Genomic DNA, 24762 nt, shown 5'->3' with positions numbered 1-24762 from the left:
GCCTGGGTGTCCACTGCGGGTGTCCACTCCCAAGTGATGCTGCCCAGAGAAGGCAGACTTGAATTTGGAGAGTTTGTGTTTTAGTGCTGCCCTGCTGGCCACCTTGCTCTGGAGTGAGGCTGAGCAGCACCAGAAGGCCCAGAGCATGAGGCTCGGTGCCTGTACCTGGCGCTATGCAGTGCTGCAGCCCCTCGTGCAGCTCAGCCAGCAGCGGACGGGGAAATTAAAGGGTGTTAGCAAGGAACAGGCTGCTTCCCCCGGAGAGCTGAGCTGGCAGACTGAAACTGCAGGGAAACAGTAATGATGACGAGTAATGGAGAAAAATGTTCTTGTGCTGGTGAGGAAAACTGTAAAATAGAGAGTCTCACTTTGGGCTTGGTAATGGGATTTTCCATGTTTGTATCGTCACTCAGTGTCATTTGACTGTTATATGACTGGGAATGAGCAAAAGTGACACACTTGTGTCACTTCTCCGTGACCCGCATGCACGCCAGCCACTCCGCTCACGAACCACAAGCAGTGCCACGTCCAAAAAGCCTTTATTAACCGGAGTGGAAACCAAGGATTTATCGCCCGGTGCCACCCGAGGAGCACAACCCAACCCCACACCGCCTCGGGCTGCACGGAACCGCCCTGCGCAGGGCCAGCCCCCGCCAGGCGGGGCCGCCCCATGCCCAGGCCCGGCCCCGGCGCGTCGCCATGGCAACGCCCCGAGCCGCGGCCGCGGCGCAATGGCGGGGCCGCGCGGGCGTCACGTGAGCGGCGCTCCCGCCGCCGCCGGCGGACGTGGCCGGTACCCAGCGTGCAGCGCGGCAGCGGCCGCCGCCACGGCGCTCCGGTGAGGCGGCCCGAGGGGCCTCCGCCGTTGCTAGGCAACGCGGCCTGCTCGGGGCCTAGCGCGGCCTGGCCGGGCCCGCTTTGGGTTTGGGTGGCGTGGGCCGGTCGCGGTGGGTGTCGTTAGGCGGGCTGGGTGCCGGGAGGGGGTGAGGGTTGCTGCCTGGGGATGCTGTGAGGGCCCGGAGGAACGCGGGGTTGTGTGGTGCGGGGGGTGCTGGCGGGAAGCGCCTCGGTTGTGGGGGTGCCGGGGGCTGTCAGGGCAGGAGGGGAGGCTTGCTGCGGCTCAGGGGCTGCCTGCGGTGTCTGGGGGTATCTGTGGAGCTGGGGTGGTTTTTAAAGCAAAGAGAGGTGATCGCCTGCGCCTAAGTAGTTATGATGAGATCTCAGATAACTGTAAGGTAATTATTATGAGATCACTAATCGGAAGATCAATTTATTAGCAGTACTGCTATATAAACCCTTCCTAAGGCCTTTACAGGTGCTGCCTCAGGACTAAGTGCCACCATGACACGTAAATAAACTAGATAATAATTGCATCTCTCTCTAAAAAAAAAAAGTCATGGTAAGACAGGCTCTGTTTTTCATCATCTGTCTCATGGGAAGGAATGAAGCTGTAGCCACACGTGGCAGCTCCTGTTTGTGAGCGCAGGAGAGGCTGATGTGTGGTATATTGGGTGGTTCTGGAGAGGGTGGAACAGCAGCAGGCAGGCCAGCCAGCTGCTCGCCTTCCTGCCTGCGGCCAGGTTCCTCTGTGGCTTTCTTTTTCCTGAGTTCTGCCAATTTCCATTTGCAGGAAGAGCCGCTAAGCATTTCTGTGCGGTGAAATCAGTAGACAGACCAGAAGCAGATGCACACGGGGAAAGGTGAGACCAGGATGAGCACTGAAAGATGCTTCTGTAGCAAACTCTCCTTGTCAGTCATTGTCAGTGGCTCAGAACCTACCCGTGTGAGGGGAAGTGTTCAAAGGATATAAGCTTTTTTTTGAGGAAAAGCTGTGGAATGTGTAATGTTAGGGTGAGTTAATATCTGCAGTTTTGAATAGATGATTAAAAAAATTAAATTTAGTTCTAAAACCAGTCCCATATCTTTAAAACTCTTTCTTCAAAATCATGTCAGTTTATCTCTTGATGCCTTGTGTGAAGTGCTGTTGTTTTGAGAATGAGTAAAGTAGCTTTTTGAAGATTTGGTAAGCTTTTCTTTTGTGTGAATGCATTTTCAAGCGAGGCTGAATGTTGTGTTATAGTGTATGTACTACACATACCTCTGTACGTACGTGTGATCTTGGAAACCGAAATAACACTTCTTTTATTAACTTCATTTCTTGGGTTCCTTTCTGATTCTGCTTTAAGGAGGCTGAGAAAGAAGTACATCTTTACACAGGGTGGGTTTTTTAAATGACAGTAACAGAAGCTGGTTATCTGCTGGTGTTAAGACAGACACAGTTTTTACCTTGTATGATTTCATAGTACATGAAGAGAACCAGTGGGTTTTAATGGTGGCCTGTCTTCTCTAAAAGAGTAATTTCTCTGAATGTGAGTTCTGAAGAAAGTAACTATTTTTGTTCTAGATTTATGCAAATATTTATGGGTAAGGGTCTGCAGCGGTCTTTATTGTTCGCGTTATTGCCCATGTGTACATCCTGTTGGTAGTGACACTTCCCTTGTCCCTAACTGTAAAACAACTGATGTTAGACTGAGCACTGAGAATCTGAATGCTGTGGAAATATGGGTATGATTGTGTGGTGTTACCTTTCTAAAGTGTTTGGGTTTCTAATTGGGGTGGATTATAAATTAATTAAACTTAGTGTATGAGGTGAATTCAGTCAAAAGGTTACATTATTTAAGTTAGTAATGTATTGTACACGTGGATACATGTTTGTTCCTAGTTTAAGTGGCTGAAGTAATTGCAGATTCCTCAGCTTCTTGTAAGGAATGTAAAAACACTAATATTACTCTAATAATATTTTTTTTTCCTTGCTTGACTACATCCGAATAATCTCTTTGGGGTGTATTCAGGCTTTTCCAATGTGACCTCACAAAAAGAGCTTAAGAATGTTGTTAGCCAGTAAATACATTCTTCTTTATTATTTTTTTTTCTGTTTGTTCTTATCTCATCAGATAACTCAACATGAACTATAATCAAGATCATTTAAGAAGTGACCAGAACAATCTTTTTCCTTCTGAGAGCTGGCAACAGGATTCTGAGATTCTTCTGCTGTGCTGTCATACTTGCTACCTGCTCCTGAAATAGGACATGGAGTTATGTTCCTTTCTTCACGTTAGGTGCTAATGAAGTTAGTTGCTTCATCAGAGGAAATGCAGATTCATGAAATTCCATTTTGTGCAAGTAAGTTAATGAGAGGAATTCTGAACTTTGCTGTCACGTTACTGTTCTTATGTTTAAATTGATGTAGCTCCCAGAATTCCCTCCCAGAATTGGGCCCCAAGTGGTAGAAATGGTTATTGTCTGAGAACCGCTGCTATGGAGAGCTCCTCTGCAATTTTGTCATGCTCTGGAGCTGCTGTCGTGGTTGTGTGGTTAGCAGTGTAATTAAGAAAATGTGTGCTCTGTGTATTCCACATGAATTGTCCTGCTGGAGGCGTGTGCATGAACTTAAACACAGATAGGTTAAAGTTTCTAGGACTGCAGGCTAAATTTCCAGAATGCTTACTTCTAGGAAGTCCTGAAGGTGTTGGGAATTCTGGGTGGCTGCTTTTTTGTTGGTTATGCTGCTGATCAAAGCATTTTGTACGACAGGGAGTTCTCTAGGGACACTGTGAAAAACAAGCATGCCTTATAAAAGCCCAAAGGTACTCAGGAGACTACAGGCAACAGTGACTTCTGCCGCCGTTAACGAATTTGGGGGAAGGCTGATATGCTGTGGAAGTAGAACTAGAACGATATTCGTTTGGAACTTACTCAGCAGACTTGCTGCATCTCAAAGCAGGTTGAAGTTTGCTGATGAAGCCAAGTTTCTCAAATCAGAAATCACAACGTGGAATTATACGTGTGTCTTTCTGAGCTGTAAATGTACTTGAAAAAAATCACCATCGACTATTATTTCATAAATATCTTTATGTATAACCTTTGGGGAGTAGGGAATTGGAAAGGGGAGAGCTCAAGGGGAAAACAGCGATTTCCTTTCTTTTATAAAGAGGCAGTGCTGTTTGGGGAAAAGTTGGATTCCTAAGTTTCAGAATACAGTCCTTGAATTGCTAGGACTTGTAAAGCGCCGTTAATGTCATGGTTTGAAAGGTGCTATAAACACGTCAATATTGTGCACTAAAGCATATTTCAGCTGTATTCATAAATCTGTTTTCTGTTTCATTTTATGACTATATGAAACTTCAGGAGCATCATCTGAGGGAGGCAAAAACTATTTTTTTCATAATTTCTGAAGCGATAGGTGTAGTAAGTGGTAGGAGTCAGCAGAGCAGTGTTAGAAGTTGTGTAAGGAAGTGTTTGCTTTTGGCTTCATATAGATTCTAGCAGTTCGCCCACTTGTCAGAGTAATCAGCCTCTTAAAATAATCTGCATAGAGCTTGTCTTACTAAACTTTTGGATGTTTTGTTTCAACATAAGATTTGAGAACTTGGAAGTTTTAAATGTGTCTTCTGTCTTGAAAGACTGTCTACAGGCTACGTGTTCATGCTGTTAAATGCTTCCTAGAATTTTTCACCTTTTGTGTGGGAAATGTTTAAATACACATTTATTTTTTTCTTTAGAAGGATAGATTTCACAAAGCTTTATTTGTTATGCTTAGAAAATGATGAATACTGGAAAAGCACATGGGCTTTGCGAGTGCCATTTCAACCTGCCCAGTACTCGAGTAATACTGATAGACCCATTTTGCAGATCTAAAGAGGGAGAATGTAAGTACAGTATCACCCAGGATTTATGGAATTCAGATTAGTGTCACATTTTCAAATATATATTTTTTAAATTTGCTGCTGCTTTGTGTTTCACATAGACTAATGGATCCTATGCTGTTAGGGTTTTAATCTGAGTTAGGTTTGAAAATTATCCATGTGTCCCATTTTAAGCTTCAGCCAGTGTACAGTTTGCACAGGTTGGTTAATCACAGTTGACTCCTTTTAGTTCTACCTTAATTCTGATTCATCTATATTTCTAAGTTTATTTTGTATTTTTTCAGGTTGTCATTAACGCTGTTGGCAATGTCTATGATTTTATCTGCCTCTGTGGTCCGTGTGAGGGATGGACTCCCACTGTCTGCATCTACTGATTACGATCAAAGCACAGGAGTGCAAGAATGTAGGAAGTATTTTAAAATGCTCTCAAAGAAACTTTCTCAGCTTCCTGACAGATGTACTTTGAAAACTGGGCACTATAATATAAAGTAAGACTTCTCTTTTATGTATTTGTAATATCCTTGTTTATATCTGTCTGTAATTTAAAGTTAACGTTTGTATGATAGAAGTGATTAATCAAAATGAGAGTAATTCTTGGCAGTAATTCTTGTGTAGAAGTTAAAAATGGAGAATTTGTAGAGAGTTTGAAGCCTAGCCCTACTTCAGTGAAAGTTCTAGCTTGAAATAGACAATATTTTTATTAATACTGAAGTTGTTGACATACTAGGAGCATTTTTATTAATTTTGAGTTTGTCTTTCACATGCAAATCGTCAGATATGTTCTTCGTCATGCTAGTTCAACTAGTATTTGTTTTCTCTTTTTAGTCTACACATATTTAAAAATTGCCCAAGTACATTTATAACCCAGTATTTTTGAAACCTCACGTGTATGTTGTTATGGAATTAGGCCCTGCAGTGCTTCTGTTGTAACTTCAGAATTTCTGTTGATTTCAGAGAAAACGTGGCCCAAAAAAGTAGCTTACCATGATAATTATTTCATACTGTGCTCTCAGTTGAGGCAACGAGTTGTGCTTCTTCATTTTTCTGTCTTCCTACCTTTTCATGCCTTGGTTGTGTCAACAGTTTTTTATCCCGACTGGCAGCGTGTGGAGTCTGAATCTAAATAAATACGTTGATGTGAGTTTGGTTAAAAACATGCCGTGATTTTCTGTTCTCAGACAAACTGTTCATCTTGTTCTCCCACGTCTCCCTGGTCCTAGGAGGTTTTCTCCTCAGCCTTCTCCATCTCCCACGTGAGATGCAAGTGTCTGTCACATCCCATATGTATGTGTGAGTGTCCTGCATTGCTCAGGATCAGGGCCAGCACGGACTAAATCTTGCCAGTCAATGTTTTTTTGATTCCTTGTGTCAGTGCAAGAGCATTCTTGGAAAAGCAGTATCAAAGTATGCTGATGGCTCAGTTGCAAGAAATTGTGCATCCCTTTGTTTTAGTAGACTTTTAAATTTGATTTTCATGCTTGAAATTAATGTTTTCTGTATTCTTGCCTGCTAGTCTTCCAGTGCTTGTTACAAAAAGACATGGTCAGTAGCTGTGTGTTTTACCTGGTTGTTGGATGGTAACTTACAGTTATTTCCATTTGTTATTTTGATGTTTTAAGATGAGTTGCGGTTTCCAAGACTGATCACTTGTTTGTTTTTTTGTTTTTTTTTAATAAGTTCCTAACTATCACCTGCATTTTCTTGTTTAAACATCATGTTATATGATCTTTCTGTAAGCAAGAGTAAAGACATTACAAAATGTGTATGTCGTATCCGTACTGCTCTGAATTTCTGTTATACTTCCACATTGCAGATACAAACACAGGGCAAATGTAGGTTCTCTTTGTATAAGTAAGGAACATGAAGTAAATATTTCCTGTAATAAGTTAATGTGTTGCATCATCTCTTTAATCATCTGTAAAATGCAGAACTGTTGTTGAAGAAAGTCAATAGTTAATCTTTTTAAACCTCACCTGTAGTCCGCTTGTAAACTGATTGGATTAAAAAAAAAAAAAGCTTTGGAGAATGAGAGATACAGCTTAATCAAGAGGTTTTTATGACTTACCTTTGAGTATTTTTAATAGTGTAGGTTTTATATGTCAAAATCTTGAAAAAATTTGAATATGTGTCATGAAAAAGTGAAGTCTAATGAACTGCCTAAACGCAATAGGGTTATGTGTATTAAATTTTGATTTTGTATTTGCCATCTCTGGCCATCTTTACTCTCTCTGGAGAATGAGGTGTTTGTTACTTTTTGGATCAGTTTTGTGTCCTCCTAATGTATTTTAACAAGAACCACCTGCCCTTCCCTGCTCTCTGAAGATAAGCTTTTGCTTTTTGACTAAAACTAAATTAATTTTCTACTAGAATACCATTTGACTTTTCAGTAAGTGTTAATTCCTTTGCTACCCCGCAACAGTTTTTTGCTTTTCTGATTACAGAATACGAGATCAGACTAGTGAAGCTATGTGTTACCCAGATTTAATTTTTTTTTTTTTCTCAATTACAGTTTTATCAGTTCTCTGGGAGTAAGTTACATGATGTTGTGCACTGAAAATTATCCCAGTGTCCTGGCTTTCTGCTTCCTGGATGAGCTTCAGAAAGAGTTCATCACTACCTACAACATGATGAAGACAAATACTGCTGTCAGACCGTACTGTTTTATAGAGTTTGGTAAAGATCTGATTTCTTGTTATGTCTGTTCTCATACTAAGATAAATTAATATTTAAATAAATGTGCAACTTAATGTACACAAAATAAAACTATACAAGGCAGTTTATTGCTGTACTTCAGGTGGATTTAGAATCTTAATTAACTCCCACTAGGGTCAATAAAAAAAAAAAAACAAAAAAAAACCAAACAAACAAAAACAAGAAACACAACCAAAAACTTCTTTGCACATTAGTCTACTAGACTGTAATTTCATGTTGGGTCTTAGGTGTTCAGCAGGTTTTGTTCAGTACATGAAAGGGAGAGATTTTTATTTGTCTTAGGATATACTGAGGCATTTAGTCCTCTGTTATGCAAGCTCCAAATACAGCTAATCTCATGTACACCAGATAACAGCTGTTATGGATTCTATTAATCTGTTGCTTTAATACTACACAGTTGTTTTAAGTATTCTTATAAAATGCATTAGAATAAAACAAACTGCAATTGTAGAGGAAATTATATATAAAACTAATATAAAAGAAATAACTGTTTGGTAGTTCCTGTAATCCAGTCAGTTCTTTATTAACAGTTTTTGTATGACATTGTCTTCCTTATAAATATGTCTTTGAACCCTTTTTTATGCCTTTGTTTTACCAGCTGTTAATATAGAGCAGAGTTCTACTGCAATCTTCACATTTGTATAATATACTATGTTTTCTCAGTCAGAATATTTTGCAGTCACATTTCATACCTACGTAAGTTTATACTTGAATGCAGTTGATTTTTTCATAAGGATATTTAATAACCTCTCAGCAAAGCCAAAATAAGTGCAGTAAATCCATTGTATTAGCAGTTCATTCAGTCTCATGCAGTGAAAAGTCATTAGTTTATTCACAGTTATTAAGTAATTAGCTTTCTAGAGCTTGATTTTTTTGACTGCAGAATAAAGTAGCACACGATATATTAGCCACAAAACAGAAATGGCATTAGAATGTTCCAAGATAAATGTAGTCATTTCAAACAGTGTATTTAAATTTGTGAAGTATGTAGTACATAAAGCTGCATGGTTTAAGATTACTTAATTAACCAAAGTCCATAGGGTTATAACTTTTCTTTTAAATTTTACACAGATAATTTCATTCAGAGGACCAAACAGAGATACAACAACACACGTTCTTTGTCAACAAAGATGAATCTTGCTGACATGCAGACGGAAATCAAACTGAGGCCACCTTATCAAATTTCCCTGTCAGAACTTGGCTCAGCTAATGGGTTTGCACATCTATCTGCAGCAGAGTATAAGGGGACTGGTAAGATATCTGCAGGTAAGTTTCAGACTTTCATATTTGTATCCTTAAATGTCACAGATGCAGAGTGGTAGAATTAATCTTTCTTTTGACATTATTTCTTTTAAAAAAAAAAAAAAAAAAAAAAAGTTTTTCACTGTGGTGTTCTTAAAGCATAAAATTGCCATGAGATAACGTCCTTTAGTTTAGATGTCGTGTTCTATGCTCTAAATGTTTCTCTTTGCAAGGCACTCAGAGAGAGAAAAAGGACTATTTAATGGACAGGCTCTTGAAGGGAAAACTGACCACATGAAAATAAGCAAAACAGGATGAGCACTTAACATAATCTTTTTTTTTTTTAACCTCTTAATATTTATCAAAATTTTGATTGTTTCTGCCCAGTGAGATCCAGTGACAAAAGCTAAAAGCAGTGCTATCAGTTAGAGCAGCTGGAGAGAGGGGCATTGCTTTAGGAAGCATCTGTGAAGGTGAAGTTCCAAAGAGCTGTGGTGTCTGAAAGAGCTATTCTCTAAAATAAGTGCTTTGTATATGAGGTCAGTGATAGCAATTTCATATAAACTTGTCACATTCATTCATTCATTCATTTAAGTGGTCTTGATTTTTTTTTTTTATTATTATTATTTTTAATCTTTAATTTACCGTGTGTAGGAGGTACATGTGGCATTGTGTGGTTTTTAACTGGGGTAAAACTTGAGCAGGGTTTAAGGTTTGTGGTATCAAGTGAATGCTCTGAATCGGTTTGAGGCCCACATTTAGATGTTTCCCAGTATGCCAGAAAACTTGAAACTTCCCAAATCCTTGCTTATCCTGGGCAGGCACATACCATTGCCATTCACTTTACAGTGTCAGGGTGGAAATTGCTATTTTAAGGCTAAACATTTGCTAAAGTCTTTCATATAAGAAATCAGCTTAATTTTGTGCTTTTATATATTTTTAATAGGATATCTTTACTGTGGTATCATCCTAATTACATTGCTTATTCCTAAGGATTCCTTTAGGAGGCTGAGAACTACTTTCTACTAAAAATGAGAAACAGAATTGCTAGGGTGCCCCATCTGTACTGCCAGGGCCTTGATCCTGAGAATTCTAAGCGCTATTGAACAGCGTAGAAATAACTTACAATTTCAGTATTTACTATTTAAGAGTACTGGAAATTCTGGGAAATTAGGAAAATAAGTGTGAAGATATTTAAATTGTTTATAGGAGTAGAATCTTTTAAGCAGTACTGTACGTATCTTTAATCATCTACTGCATGCTGTTTTGAAAGGTATGTTCCCTTCCACGCATCTCTCTGTTCAGTTATCCACTCCCTTCCTTGAATTGCTGTAGAAACTCACTATCCAAGGGCTGTGCATTATGAGAGGTTTGCACTTTCCTCCTTTTAGCTCTTCAAATTTTAGATGCTATTAAATAATAGTGTCGTGAATGTGACTGTCTTTTTAGCAAGTCTGCTAATACTTGCGTAATTCTTCGCTATCATTGCTTCTCTCCATCCTTGAAACGAACTCTCCCTGGATATTTACTACCTACTCTATTGGCCAGACTTGAAAGTTTCTCCTTTGCTGTATGGTATGCACATACCATATATAACCGTAACAGAGTGGTTGTTTCTAGTAGTATTGCCCTAAGTTCACTATTAAATATAGCACAAATGAGCTAACTGATCTCATTTTAAGTTACTGCACACCAGTAATCAGACAGCCCTGCCTGCTTATCAGTGTGAAATACCTTTTGTCTTTTTTTTTTGTTTGTTTAGTTTCTGTAACTTCATAAACTGGAAAGCCTTTTTCCTGGATCTGTTCAGTGCATACAACCAGGATTGACACTCCTCTCTCTATTAATGTTACGGTTCATTAACCTCATTGTTCACATCTTTACACTTCGTTGATTTGAACAGAGCGATTTAAGTATGGTTCAGTAGTCCTGTTGTTTTCTCAGTGTTGCTGAGACTGTTTAGAGTTTTGCATTGTTTTTTTCATATTTGTGCTCTCTTATTAATTATGGAAAGGGACAGTAATGAGCAACATAAGCAACTGTTATGTGCTTGTGACCCTAGATAAGCCTGAAGGAGTTGCTGTGCAAAGAAAATATGTTTTAATTTTAACATATTTTGTGAGAGACCTCTAAGCAGTAACTTCAAGGTCTATACAAGGATGTAAGATTGGTATTAGCTGTAGATTCAGAGCAGTCTTCCTTGGAGTAGTACTCATTGGCTGTATCTATTTTTTTTTAAGTTAGGGGAATGTAATAGGCTTTGCCTCATAGTGTTCCATTCAGCAAGCAAGCTAAATAAGTCTTGATAATTCTTCTAATGCATTAGTGTTAAAGAAAAATTGAGATTGTGAGGGGAGCTCTTAAGTATGTGACTTATTACCTGGCTACTAATTGTGGACAAATTTCAGCAGCAAGTGCATCATTTGCCATTGATTTCCTGGTGCGTTTAAGCGGCTTTCAGGACCCTACTGAATAAATTGGATATATTGAGTTAGATTAAATATAATAAGACAGTTATGCATTGAAGAAAAACATGCTTTAATTCCTTTCTAGACCTTGTGTTGATATATTTAAAGTGTTTTTTCTTTAAGAAGCGAAATTTTGTTTTGGGGTTTGCTTCAGTTACCTCTTGAAATAGAAGGCACTGGTAAAAATGAGATTTGATATTTTTCTGTATTTCTTAAAATACTGCTTTGACTTCTAATATCTTTATTTTGTTCTTTCGATTTGCAGCTCCTCATCAGCGTCTGGAACCTGTCACTCTGCCAGGGATCGTCTCGTTTGTACTTAGTCTGTTATGTGGGGCTTTGAATTTAATTCGTGGCTTTCATGCCATAGAAAGTCTCCTGCAGGTATTGTATCATGTTTGTGAATTTTGGAGTTCTGCATCATCGTAGTTACACTGTTATCTTAGAAGTGCTTGCTATATGAGCTGAGTCTTGCCAGTTTTATTTTCACAAATACGGTCTGTGAGGTCAGACCTTTATTAGTGAAACTTGCTGCGTATAATCTAAGTATCCTTCTTGAGAGTGATGGATCATTCGTTAAGGCTGTGAGTTGCAAAGGCCGCGGAAGGTGGGTGTCTGACTCCCTCCCTAGGTACTTGGCAGCAGTGATTATGTGAACATCTTGCTCTTTTCTCAAAATTTATGCCAGCATATGAAACAATTTGAATAGATACTGTTTTAAAACAGTTCTGAGAAATTATGGGAACTGTTGAGAATCTGGCCACATTTTTGTTTCTTATTTGTTCTTAATAAACCTTCTTAGACAGAGTGCTTATTTCACTCTGTTCTGAAAGGATCGACATGAGAGAAACTGTCGAGTGATTTCTTGTTTCCAAACACAACAAAACAAAAAAACAAAAGTAACCTTCAAGCATTTATTTGCTTATGTGAACTCTGCTCTTACCCTCCCAATGGACTTTCAGTTTCTTTCGATGCACACAGTCCTTGTGTATGTTACTGTGAAAAAGATTTACTAACATTAAACAGGTCTATAGGGTTGTGCTGATGGCTGTAGGAACTAAAAATTCCGTGGAGGTTTTCAGAACGAGAAGGGGAATCTTCCTCCTTGGCCAACAGCTTGTCTTTTTGCTAGAACAAACACGAGGACTGCAATGGTTTTGATAGCTAATGGACTTTGTATGGAAGAAGGGTAAAGAAGATGACCTTTATTCCCATAGTTTACATAGTTATTGAAATGTGTAAAGCTGTAATAAAAAGTATTCTTTGAGGTCTCAGCATCTCCTGAAGACTAATGAATAGTAGAGCATGGTTAATGAAAGCGTTCAATGTAGAGGCTTCTGTTTTTTCTAAAATAAAATAAATAGTGAGCATATCTTTACATTATTCCTAGTTACGATTTTCTATTGCGCACGTTTTTCTCAATTTTTAATTAGGATAGAATTTAAAGTACCCTCTTGTAGGAATAGTACTGAACAGAATTCTGCAACTTTCTTTAATGGTTCTATAACTTGTTTTTTGTTCTTGAAAAAAAAAACCACTCAGCTGCAGTAAGGTATGCAGGTGTTAGATTAATGTGTTTGACTGATGATAGGGCAGTCAACTCATTTTATGCTGTATGCTGTTGCATCTGGAGGTAATAGATGGCAGTACAGATGGAAGACTTTTTTTCTTCTTTCTGACAAATGATGCACACCAAAAATCCATAAAGCTTACTTTATATCTTATGGGTTTTTCTAAAATAGAAATAATCTGAAATATGATTAATTAAACTTCTTCTGAAAAGTCATTCAAAAACTTCTGTCCCAAATTACTGTTCCCTTTATAATCAGTATTTTACTTAGGTGTTAGAAAGACTCTGTTATGATTTGTAGCTGTACTGCAGCAAATACCTCTGCCTCACTGCCTCTGCACGTGTGCGTGGTTTAGGAAAGTACTGCATTGTGCTAGTAAGTTTTAGGTGCAGACGTACTGACTTTTCTCTAGTCAGCATTGTAAGTGGAAATGCTCCACACTGAACACACTGAGCAGAAACAAGTTGTAGCTCTGAATGGATTGCCTTCTTCCCAAAGTGAAATCTGCTGGCAAGGGGGAACATCGGCACACATACCCATTGTTAGCCTGGGAAAGTTTTTGATTGTTGCATGTGTTTGTTTGAAATGCAGTTAGACTATCATTGAGTATGTAGATTTATTCTGCTTAGCTATAAAGGAATTGAAAAGCAACCTGTTTGAGGAGGTTGGAAGTAATATGTAGTCGTTGTTCTGTTTTTTTTTTTCTAAACACAGAGTGGAAAGTTCTATCACTTCAAGTAACTTTTTCCTTATTTTCCTTCAAGAAAACTGGATTTTCTAATAATCTGATAAATTTATGTTTTGTTTGCTCTCATTTCCACTGAGGCAAAGGTGCCTGCATTATTTTCTGTGTAGAATTTTACCACACCCTAGTGGCCAGTTTGTGTGTTTCCCTTTTGCTTTGTTTCCATTTTGTGAAGCTGCAGGAAGGCACAGTTCTACAAAGTTGATATTAAAGGCAGTTAATTTTCAGAGGCATCTGCAGAAAGTAAGTCTCCAGCTGGGATTCCTCTGAGGCTTCTGAAAATCTTAGTGTTAGTTATCTGCTGTGAATAAACATTTTCATGATTTCAAATCAGGTTCCAGATCACAGTGGTTTATTAGAGATAAATAAGCAATGATGAGTGCTAATTTCTTTGGATTAGCCTATTATAGGGGTTCTTATAAATCTCTCTGTAAGACTATTTTAAAATGTAATAAGAATAACTTCGATGCTGTATGTGTTTGCTATATGTTCACTGAAACGTTGTAAGATCTGTGATGGCTTTTTATTTTCACAGACTGAAGGTGAAGATTTCAGCTACGTTATTGCATTTTTTCTTGGAACAGCGGCTTGTTTGTACCAGGTGCGTTCTTGTGCTTGCATAATTCACTCGTTTAGAAACATCACTCAGTCATGCATAAATGTCATCATGTTTTCCTAAATGTCACAGATACTTGAATAGAGTGATTATCAAAATAATTTCTGCTCCATTTTAATGTATTGATCATAAAATATCTTACAGTAGACTCATACGATACACTTTCTGTTGCTGACATTTTTTTTCAGTTAGTTGATTGAGTGATACAGTGTAGTTTGTCTGCAAAAGTCTCAAGCAATGGAGATTATATTGTTTCCTTTAAGTAATAGTTTCCCAGTTTAAGTGGATTTAACCATCTGACCAAATGCTTTACTGCTCCTTTTATTTGGAAGGGTTTGAAGTAAATACAGTAATACCTAGGCACTACAAACAGTAATTTTCTTCCACTTCATACATTATCGTGCATCTCTTTCATTTTCAAATCTTTCAGCCACTTTCCACTAACTCCTTCTCCTATCTGATATTTTGTGCTTACATTTCACATCTGCAGGTTTTCCATAAAGAGACAAACGATACAATTTATTGGGGTTACAAGTGTACAATGGCTTGGCATTTTTTGAGGAACATAAAATATTAAAATAAGTTAAGTAGAATTTCTCCAACACTAATAAAAGATAGCAAATGCTTAAGAAGAACACTTACATAGTCTGATGAAGAATGCTTTTAAAAATTTGTGTGAGAATAGCTATATACTCTCTGGGAGCAGATTTGGATTACAAAGTAAGCCCAAGTGATGTTATCTGCCTTGAAGCACAGTAAAAGCTTTCTTTGGCAGATGGAAATTGCTAGAATCCAGAGGGGGCAAACTTTTTTTTTGGTGGAGGTCAAAAGGAAGTGGTTTGAATAAGAGGAGAAGTAAAAGTAATATCCACAAGAAAGCACAGGACAGCTCTGTCCTTTTAGAGATGAAAAGAAAACTGAGCCAAGAGACTTGAGCAGATTTCCTCTTGCAGTAGTAGGAAGGTAAAGGGTAGGAAACTGGGGGCAGTCCAGATGTTCTGTATTACACCACATTGTGCAGAAACTGACGCTTTAAACACAGTAGAGTTAGGTAGAGTTGTGCATTTCTCTCAAAACGTGATCAGTGTTTTACCACCTGAGGAAGGGCAGTGGATCTGTGTGGACTTGTCTGCCTCCACCAGTTAATCCTCTGATGAACTCTGGCAGGATGCTGGGCTTGCAGCTGGGGGATTGCCTTGTGCTGAGTATTCCCCATTGCAGGGCCGTGCTGTTTTCCCTGTCCTCCCTGCTCCTCCATCTGAAGAGGATTTAACACTGGCTCTTGCTACTTCTGTGTTGCTCAGGTGGAACAAAGAGTGTGTTTTTGACCAGCGTTTGCCAGGAACATCCACTTCCCTTTATCATGGGCCACTTGTTATTGCAGTTTTTAATCAATTAGTATGAGAGAATTGTTGTTGATGTCAGGTACTTTCACCCTTCCATAACTGCTAAACTGACGTTGTTCTGACATGTTTAATTTAGGGTTTTGCTTTGGTTTTAATCCCTTAATGACCAGAGACATTTTGGTGGTGGAAGCTGTTTTCCATGCAATAATACGGTTTCTTCTTTTTCCTGACAGTGTTACCTGTTTGTATATTACACGGGCTGGAGGAATGCCAAGTCTTTCCTGACTTTTGGGCTAATTTGCCTGTGTAACATGTACCTGTACGAACTGCGCAACCTGTGGCAGCTCTTCTTTCATGTGACTGTGGGAGCATTTTCTACCTTACAAATTCGACTGCGACAACCACAGGGAAAGTCCCCTGATTACAATGTCTGACAAGTCCTGGAACACTTAGAGGCAGTCTTGTTCCAACAGATACTCTCAGGAATGTAAAGCTGTTCTCCAAAAGAAGAAGCTGTCTGGATGGCGCTTTTTGGTTTTGTTCCTTTTTCTTTTTTTTTTTTTTTTTTTTTTTTTTAATAAAGCAATGTAAGATGCCTGTGGACATTTTTCACTTGATGGTTGAACTTTTTTTTTTTTAAAGGAACAACCAAGGACACAAAAGAATACAGAACTGGAGGATAAAAAGGGTCATAGCATGCAGTGAAATGTATGTTGCAGAGAGACTGAGATCGGGAAATTTCACCGGTGGCACGAAAACGCTTCACTCAAAAGTATGTCAATGGAAGGAATGTACAGAGTATGTGTCCTGCATATCATGTAAGCTCTTCAGTTCCAAAATCAGTTTTGCCTTTGTGAGGCAGTAGAGAATAGGGTAAATTAACAATAAAAATGCTATTGCGTATTAGCAAATGAGATTTGGAATATGTAAGCTACAACGTTTGGGAATGTTTTGTTTCACATTGACATATGCATGAATGTTTTCTTAATTAAGACATTACCTGGAAACTCCCTGTTTCTGGGGATCAGCTTTTTGGCACCTGTGGCTCTCCATCTAGTGGCATAAATACTTGCACATTTTTTCACCATGATTTTCTATCAATTATCTTTTGAAAGTGATTTGTGTGGGCAGGGTTTCTTTTTAGTAATTGTCCAGAAAGTTCTGCCACTTAACCCAGGACTTTTGCACACTTCCTCTGTTTGAGCTGCGGAAAGGTTGAAAGGAAATGGACTGGTGAGTAAATTGGAGCAACTTGTACTTGTTGGACTATTGTTCTTTTTATATACTTTTAGAAATGGGTGAATGATTAGCTGAAACCTGAAATAAACAAGTGCTGACAGGAAAATAATAAATCAGTCTGATTAGCTTAAATGAAAAAAACTAATGGGAATATTGTTCTTTTTTTTCTGGCTTTAGGCTGTTTTGTGCTGGGATAGAACCTCACTGAGAGAGACTTGTGTTCAAAGGAACAGTCATACACTCCTAAAGTTTGTGAACAAACAGCAAACACCTAACATGTACAACACAGAATAGCAGCAATATACTACTGGCATCGGTTACATCGGCCTTATTTGTGGTAGTTAGATGATGGTTGGTTGTGATGCTCCATAATACATAAATAGATCGTTATAGGTGGGTTTGTGTGACCTGCAGTAATGTAAGGATTCACTGAAATCTTGAGAAAAAGAAGAAAAAAAAAAAAAGGCTTTAATATAGGGAGGTTGTCATGCTGCTTGTGGTGTCGGATTTGGGGACTGGCAGAGTTTTGCTGTGCTCTGAAGTGTTGCTCTAGACAAGTTTCCTGGGGTACCTTTTATCAAAACGTGGTGTGTGCTTCAGTAAGCTATTTAGTCAGACTGTGACCAAGAAGAAAGGAGTTAGAGTTTTTCAAAAGGTAGTTTTAGTCAAGAAAATAAAGTAAAACTAAGAAGAATTAGAGAATGAAATTGTAATCCAAAGTGAACAGAAGTTGTATTGCATTTTTCATAATGTCTTGTTTCTGAGACTGGTGTTTAAGAGCAAGACCATGAGGATAGCCCAGGTGTGCTGCCCCCACAGCTGGTGTTGCAGAAAACGTGCTTTGCAGCTAAGCCTCTTTCCTCCCACTTTGAGCCAGTGGAAAAAAATGTATTCGTGAATGTGGTCTGATTTTGTTTTGGGAACCAGGAAAGTGGGGAAGAGACATGGAGGAGGTATGGATGCAAGCATACACGTCTTAGGGATGTTTAAACACAAATACTTTAAAGATCCAAAAGAACAGAAATCAGCCTTTGCTTAGCACAGGGAGGTTTGCCTGCCTTCCCCTTTAATGCATCTCCATGAGTGCTGGTCACCAGAAAAGGTGAAAAGCAGTCCTTCACCACTTTAAGTCAATGGCTGAAAAGTATGAATATTCACTTTTAGGTATAAAACCAGATTTCATCTTGCTCAAAAAGTCTAGAACGAGCGTCCTGTCTGTCCTTTCACTTCGCCCCACTCAATAGGCAGGGAGGCTATTTTCTGAACCCCTGATGGACTGCTTCGCTTCTAACTCCTGCTGTTGTGCAGATGCAGACGTTTCCGTTGTCTCATTTCTCTGGTTTATGTGTCAGCAGATAACCTTGTTTGTATTCTGAGAGTCCTTCTCTTCCTCCTGCTTCTAAAGATGCCTTTTTGAGGACTGAAAGCTCTGCCGCAACGTGTGGAGGCACGCTCCCATTCTGGTTACGCTGGCATTAAGCTAACCGCTGACTAGCAGGTAAAATGAACAACTGCAGCTGTTGGTGCAACAGAGGACAGTTGTGTCTTTGTTTCTGTGCTTGTTTTTACGGCACTGATAAAAATCCCTCCTCACAATGACAGGTTCGTGTGTGCTTGGTAAATACGGCTGTTCTTCATCACTTGATATTGCTATGTGCTAAAAACAGGGCTTTAGCTTGACTGTGATATCAGGACTTGCTGACATTTTGCATAAGATGAGAAACAAGACGTGCCAGACCAGGTTAGAGGTGAAACTGAAAATTCCCAGGGTTTCCTGTTTGCTAGTAAAAATCCAGCATTCGGAGAACCTTCTAGTTCAGCTCTTCCCTGCTGGCATGACCAGATGCGAGAGTTAGACTTGTAGAGATGAATTTATGGGCGATGAATGCTGTCTTCTGCAACATGATTTTATTTTGAATCGCACAGGGCTGTTGGTAGTTGATTTTTCTGTGGAATTTAGTGGAAGCGGAGCCCCCTGCGTGCCACTGGATGCCCGGTTCCTGTTGTCCTCTCCTGTCCCTCAGGCACAGGCCCGTATTTCATTCCCAATCCAACAGCAGTGGGCCCTCCAAGGCGAGGCGAGGCACCAAGCGTGTGTGAGCAGTGGTTTCTGTGGGAGCTTGGGCTCCAGGGCTGTGCCATGCAGGGGGAAAGGAGTTTGTGGTTCGGTTGGGAGGCCTCCCGTGGGCCTTTCAAGGGAGCCCTCGGAGTGAGGAGCAGCCTAGGAGCTCCTGGCAGGGGCCTGCCTGCTGCCTGCTCTGCTGTGGGTGTGTGGCACTGCGCCACCTGGCCAAACCAGCGATTAATTGTGCTCATCTGTAAGCTGTGTCTGTGTTTATCTGCAAGCCGCCACCTGGCTGAGGCTGCACGGGTTTGCTACCAACAGATGGCAGTAGGTGTTCGTGTCTGGAAGTGCGTTTAAAGCAAGAGCTGGGGCCAGCTGCTGCCAGCCCTCCAGGCCTTCTGGCTCTTGGTGCTGCTCTGGCAGCTCTCAGCTGGGCCCAGCGGGTCTAGCAGGGCCTGGCCACCACGCTGAAAGCAGAGCTCTGGGGACAAGTGGGACGTTAGGGGATGGTGAAGTGCTCAGGGACGAGAAGAAAACCATGAATTTCTGAAAAAGTTGCAGAAAAAGTTGCTCTGCCTCCCCTGAGTAAGGTGCTGTGTCTCCTTCAGTTGAAAAATTCGTAACAGAAATGGTCAAGAGAATGGAAATTGGTTTGTTTTGTTTTGCTTTTAGCTAGTATCTGCAAAATTAGCCTTTTTCAGACTGCATCCTAAGCTAGCTCTCTGACATCTCCCCCACCCCAGTCCAAGCTTTTAGGTTTAGCTGGCAGACTTGGGGATTTTGTCCTAAGCCAATTTTGAATGCTCTTTTTAGCCCCCTCCACGTATGTTCAAACCAGAAATGCTGCTGTCCTCAGGAGCATGCAAAATTACTGTGTTGTTTTTTTTTTCCTCTCAGCTATCCCTAGTGCTAGCATGGATTTGTCAGCTGTCCTGAGGCCGATGTTTCAAAATAAGCAGGTACACAGCAGATGTGTGCGAGAGGGAAGCCGGGGGTGTTCACCGTGCAGGTGAGAGCTCGAGGAGCTGGGACTGGGCTCTGCGTAGGAGCGGTGTGGTCCCAGTGGGCATCCAGTGCTAGCCAAGAGCTGACTGTTTCTGTGTGGAAACCGGGTGTATTTACACAACGTCTGCTTATCTCCTCACTAGCCAGCTGCATCTAAAATAAGACAGAGACGCTTTACCAGTGAAACAGTGTTTAATATAGTTAAATTACTTAAATAGATTTCAATTTCCATGGGAAATCATAACTGTATCCATTTTTGCAAGATCCAGAGTAAAGAGTGTGTGAATACCCCTTGAAATGATCATGACACACTGTCAACAATCACAGCTAGAGATACCGGGGACTTGAAATTTCATTGACAACACAACTTCATAAGATGAATCAAAAGGTAAGAAGACCGCAGACTTTCATAAAGCAGAAAGCAAACCTAAAAATGAATTTGTGGCAGGGAGGGAATGGAACTCAGTGAGGGAATAAAAGGGGTGGAATGGGGAAGAAATGCGTAATGGCGTGATGCAACTTAAGTATTTTGCAAACCAGGAGGGATGTAAAGGAGCAAAAGTATAGTACAAGGGCAGACTTGGCAGTTTTACAGAAGTCAATATACTATACTTTTCAGAGATGTTTCCTAGTGGAAGGGGGAAGGCAAGGGGCGATGCCATTTAAGCTCGTGCTTAAATGGCTTAATGCTAGGGTTATGCTTAGCAATATGGCAAATTAATTAAGACAGGCCCATGGATTTTCACTTGTTCTTGTTGTCAAGTAGGAAAAAAAATAAATTACCACCACAGTGCAATCATTAAGCTGTTAGTACTACAATAATTCTGCCCTGAGAAGAGTGGAAAAGAACTTTATTAAACGTCAAAAGATTGGAGTCACTTTTAGTGCTAGCCAAATTCAATATCAAAACTCTCCCCTCATAGAATATAAAAAATATAGCTTTTAAATTCTTTTTTTTTTTAATAAAATATCAAGGGATTCTTCTTTAATAGCTAAAAAAGGTACATAAATGGTAACAGTGAACTATTCATAAACCCCCACTAGTGATAAAGATGTCCAACACGATATCAATGGCACTGTATTTTAAGGTCGCTCACCTCATACACATTTGCCATCAAAACCTCTTTTTGAAGATCGCCTAACTCCTCGGAACTGAAAATGTGTGACTCAGTTTAAGTAAGTGCTCTCTACAGGAAAGTCAACGTGATGCTGCAGTACATAGTTCTTTGTAATGTCAAATGGCAGTTACAATATCAGACAACTCTCATATCGTCAGGATTCTATTAATCCAGCTCTGAAAAATGCTTTCTTTTTTTTTTTTTTAAAGAAAAGTTCAAATAATCTTTTTTCTTATAAGAGTTCCTGTTACAGTTAATTAGAAGATTTGCTTAGAGCTTTTTAACTTGCTTGACAGATACTGTCTCATTAGCTAAAATTAATAGGTCCTGTTTCCATTTGTTAAGATGCCACCCTCTATATGAATGCTGCATTGAACAACTGTGTGACTACTCTCTTTTTTTTTTTTTTTTCCTCTTCTTTGGGGTTGTAGATTTTTCTGGATTTTCTTTTAAAATGCATCTGATCCAGCCTGGAAACTCACCTGTTGTTGTTCGATTGTATAGTGATAATCTGAAAACTGCCAAGTCTGTGTTCAGAGTATTATGCACAAAAAACTACACAAAAGTCTAACAGGTTATATACACCTCCCAACACACCTCGGTGTGGTGTGGACAGCCTGCCTTCTAATTTATATATAATTTACAAAATATAGAATTTGGTATTTCTGTTAGATCTCCATGTTTTCAATATTACAAAATAAAAAATACAAAAAAAAAAAAACAAAAAAAAAAAAACACAACAAATTTCAGGGGAGTTCCCTTCCCCCCCAACGTCTCTTGTTTACATCTAGTCTTTCCCATGTAAACTGATATATACCAAAGAAGAGCACAGAAGACTTTTTAATAAATATGTTTGTAGATCCATCTTTCTTTATCTTGATCTTCCCCTTCGCAAGATGTGCCAGCTCCACTCCGCAGAGCAGTCATTTAGCCATGTAAAAGAAGGGAAAAGAGAAGGCCAGAGCTAAACGTCTTTTCACACTAAAACATTAATGATGCCATTCTAAAAGGCCTTTTTGTGTGTTGCAATGGTGGGTATCAATTTTGAAAGCCCATTCAAAACAGCTAATAAAAGCACAGTGGTACACTTCAAATAGCTGGCAGTATGGGATGGAAACATTATGGCAGTGCAAATCCGTTCCAAAATAATGCTTTGTAGTGAATCATACATTCCTTCAACCAAGTAAATGTTGTGTTGCGTCAATAAATACTTAAATAGCTTCTTGTATCATCCTGTGGTAGCAGCCTCTTTTAAAGATTCCAAATTCTTATCTGTGAATGCCGTAGTACACATCTTTGGTTGATTTAGCACTCAGCCAGGAACAAATTGAAGATGGTTTCTGTTGATTGCATTTCATGATAGGTGGCCAAAGAGTTTGCTGATACCAGCTCTAGAGTCGCTGTGTGAAATTTCAACTGTGTTGCATTTGTAAGATTCACTGCCGAAAAGTGATTCTTCTCCGGTTCACAACCTTCTGTAATGCAAATTCCATCTCTGAGCGATGCTGCAGTTGGCGCTAACTGACCGGAGGCCCTTCATTTAGAAAGTAGGTGGTCATTTCTCCTTTGCCTTTGACCTTAATGACCCCTCGATATTCCAGCTGGTAGTTGTTGGCTGCTAGAACCTGGTACATGTCTGTGGTTACCTGCAAAATAAACAGGAATAAGTGTATGCTTGTCGTGCTTTTCATGCAATCTTTTCACTTGCTTCTGGAGTTGTCCTCAGGTAAAATTAAAGTAGGATCAATTGTTTTGTTTCTGAGTTGACTTTTTCATATCAATCACTGACTAAAGAATTGGCACAAGTTGCAAAACAAACTCAGACTTTTAAAGTCGAGAAACTACAGAAGCCGCACGGAGTACGGTATTTGAAGAGAACCATATTTTTCAAGGAGGTCACAGTATAAAAAGAAAGAAATAAGTCACATTTTTTAAGATGCACCTGGTAGTTCAGGATACTCAGCTGCACTCATTATGTCACCAAAGAGGTAGTAGGAAAATGGGTTAAAATACTTCAAAAGTCCTCAAAAATGGCTTTAAAAATTTACATAGTGGATATATAATTCAGGAGTCATTCAGGGGGCCGTTTTATGGAGGAGAAGGTAGTGGGCAATGAGAAAGAGACAACTAACGGAACCCTAGCCAGCATCCAGAGCCTCTGGGCAGATGCCATTCAAAAATAATTATGCTGCAGAATAACAGAATGTTAAAGGCCAGATTTCATGAGCTGTTCAGGGCCTAACGAGGCAGCAAGGTGTAGCATAGTGTTTTCTGAAGCCTAAGTAAACAAAACTGAACTTTTGGGTAAATCATTCCTCCCAGCTACCTAATTTGCAAAATCCTATCAAGCACCTTAACTAACCTCACCCCAAGCTTTTGAAATACAGCACTCAAAGTGCTTGAAGTTATTAGACCCACTGACAGCTCCATCACTTGTACTTTTCTCTCAGTTTCCCAGTACCTGGCTGTTACAGCAGATGCTATTCAAAAGCAAAACAGAACAAACAACGACAACAAACAAAAACAACAACAAAAAATCTTTGGGAAGTCCAATTCTGCCCTGTCTGAGTCACTCATAAACACAAACTCTAAGTACTTCACTAGCAAATGGGCAACGTAAAAACAGCAGCAAATTCTTGCTAAATCCTATCTCTTCTATGGTGAATCCTGTCTGACTTTGTAATTTCTCATCCTTTTTCAGGTGGTTTTAAATATTTCCAGTTCTGGCTTCTTACTGCTGGCATGTTGTTGCACTGATTTGCTTAACTCAAATGAAAGTTGTTCAGGGACTGTCTTGTGGGAAAGTTTAAAGGGCATTGGATAAATACTGATCAGTTAACTGACAGCTTACTTGGATGGAAATGGCATGGCTTCCCCTCTTGGATTTTACCTCAGTTACTCATTATTTTTACATCCCTTCAGTATTTTCCTAGGGAATGACAATCTGTAAGTGGGCATTGGCTCAGCAAGAGCAGGACAACAAAACCAAATCAATAGAAAGGTGACTGCTTGAACGCCAGGGAGATGTTTGATTACAAGACAGTTTCCATTAACCCAGTTAACCGTCCCCTCTCTCCAGTGTTATATTCTCATTCCACTGACGTCTAGCTCCTTGCTAGCCTCACAACACAGATGGCATTGTGAACAGAGACGTGACATACAGAAATACATTGACACGAGCCCTTGAAAAAGAAAACAACCCACACGTGCATGTAGCCTCACAGCAAAGCCACCAGCGTGAGTGGGTAAGCATCCCAGCAGGACGGTGTGCCCAGTGCCACTGAGGCGCTCAGGGAAGGAGCTCAGCTCAACACAGAACTAAACAGCAAGGTTTTGACCCAAGGTTGCTACATTGGTCAAAATTAAAAGGCACAGCTTGATGCTATTCCTAGCATTGCCCAGTTCCCTTTTCTTTCAGAGCTGTATAAATAAATATATGACCTCAAGGAATAAAATTCCAGTTCTAATTACATTCCAGAAGCCGTAAGCGATACAGGCAGTGTAAGTAAATTTTCCAGTGATTTCCTTACCTGAATCCTGTCAGGCACCCCTGTGCTGTCCATTCGGCTGGCTACATTCACCGTGTTTCCCCATATGTCGTACTGGGGCTTACGCGCTCCTATCACCCCAGCTACCACAGGACCAATATTGAGGCCTAGAAGGAGAGAAGAAATCCCACAATGCTCAGATCCAGCACAGGTGAACCACATGAAGCTTGAGGCAAGTTACTTTTCAGACAATAAAAAGTCCTGAGGTTCATCAGTTCTAGCTGTGCTTTACCCTGACACATGAATTTGTTGCCAACTGCGGGGAAAGAAGCTTTAAAGACTAGTTGGCTTCTTTGATCAGTTATGACTGTCTGACTGGCAGCACTTGCTGCAGCTGCTCAATCCGCAGCTATTTTCCAGTACCAGATAGCAGGATAGGTG

At 39.8% G+C, this 24762-nt stretch overlaps 2 protein-coding genes across 4 annotated transcripts in view; one reads left to right on the top strand and one right to left on the bottom strand.

Moving 5' to 3' along the window:
* The first annotated feature begins 729 nt into the window (after nucleotides 1-729).
* On the top strand, nucleotides 730-16702 carry SEC22A (SEC22 homolog A, vesicle trafficking protein). The gene is made up of 9 exons (XM_084289035.1): nucleotides 730-838; nucleotides 1631-1700; nucleotides 2955-3183; nucleotides 4991-5194; nucleotides 7216-7379; nucleotides 8490-8684; nucleotides 11394-11512; nucleotides 13980-14045; nucleotides 15640-16702. Exons 4-9 carry the CDS (start codon nucleotides 5013-5015, stop codon nucleotides 15838-15840), a joined length of 927 nt encoding a protein of 308 aa, XP_084145161.1. The 5' UTR covers nucleotides 730-838; nucleotides 1631-1700; nucleotides 2955-3183; nucleotides 4991-5012; the 3' UTR covers nucleotides 15841-16702.
* Nucleotides 16703-22350: 5648 nt separating this feature from the next.
* ADCY5 (adenylate cyclase 5) overlaps nucleotides 22351-24762 on the bottom strand; it is a gene marked incomplete at both ends in the record, with an annotated part of 211880 nt that continues 209468 nt past the window's right edge. For all 3 annotated transcript variants that reach the window (XM_084289672.1, XM_084289671.1, XM_084289673.1), the window contains 2 exons: nucleotides 22351-22479; nucleotides 24364-24488. In XM_084289672.1, the coding sequence (XP_084145798.1) occupies nucleotides 22351-22479; nucleotides 24364-24488 (254 nt within the window). The remainder of the gene's footprint in view (nucleotides 22480-24363; nucleotides 24489-24762) is intronic.

The sequence above is a fragment of the Netta rufina genome (genome assembly GCF_964035555.1).
Source record: "Netta rufina genome assembly, chromosome: 6".
In the NCBI taxonomy this organism is placed as follows: Eukaryota; Metazoa; Chordata; class Aves; order Anseriformes; family Anatidae; genus Netta; species Netta rufina.
Note: the sequence above shows the minus strand (reverse complement) of the source record. Positions and strands in the feature narration are given on the sequence as shown.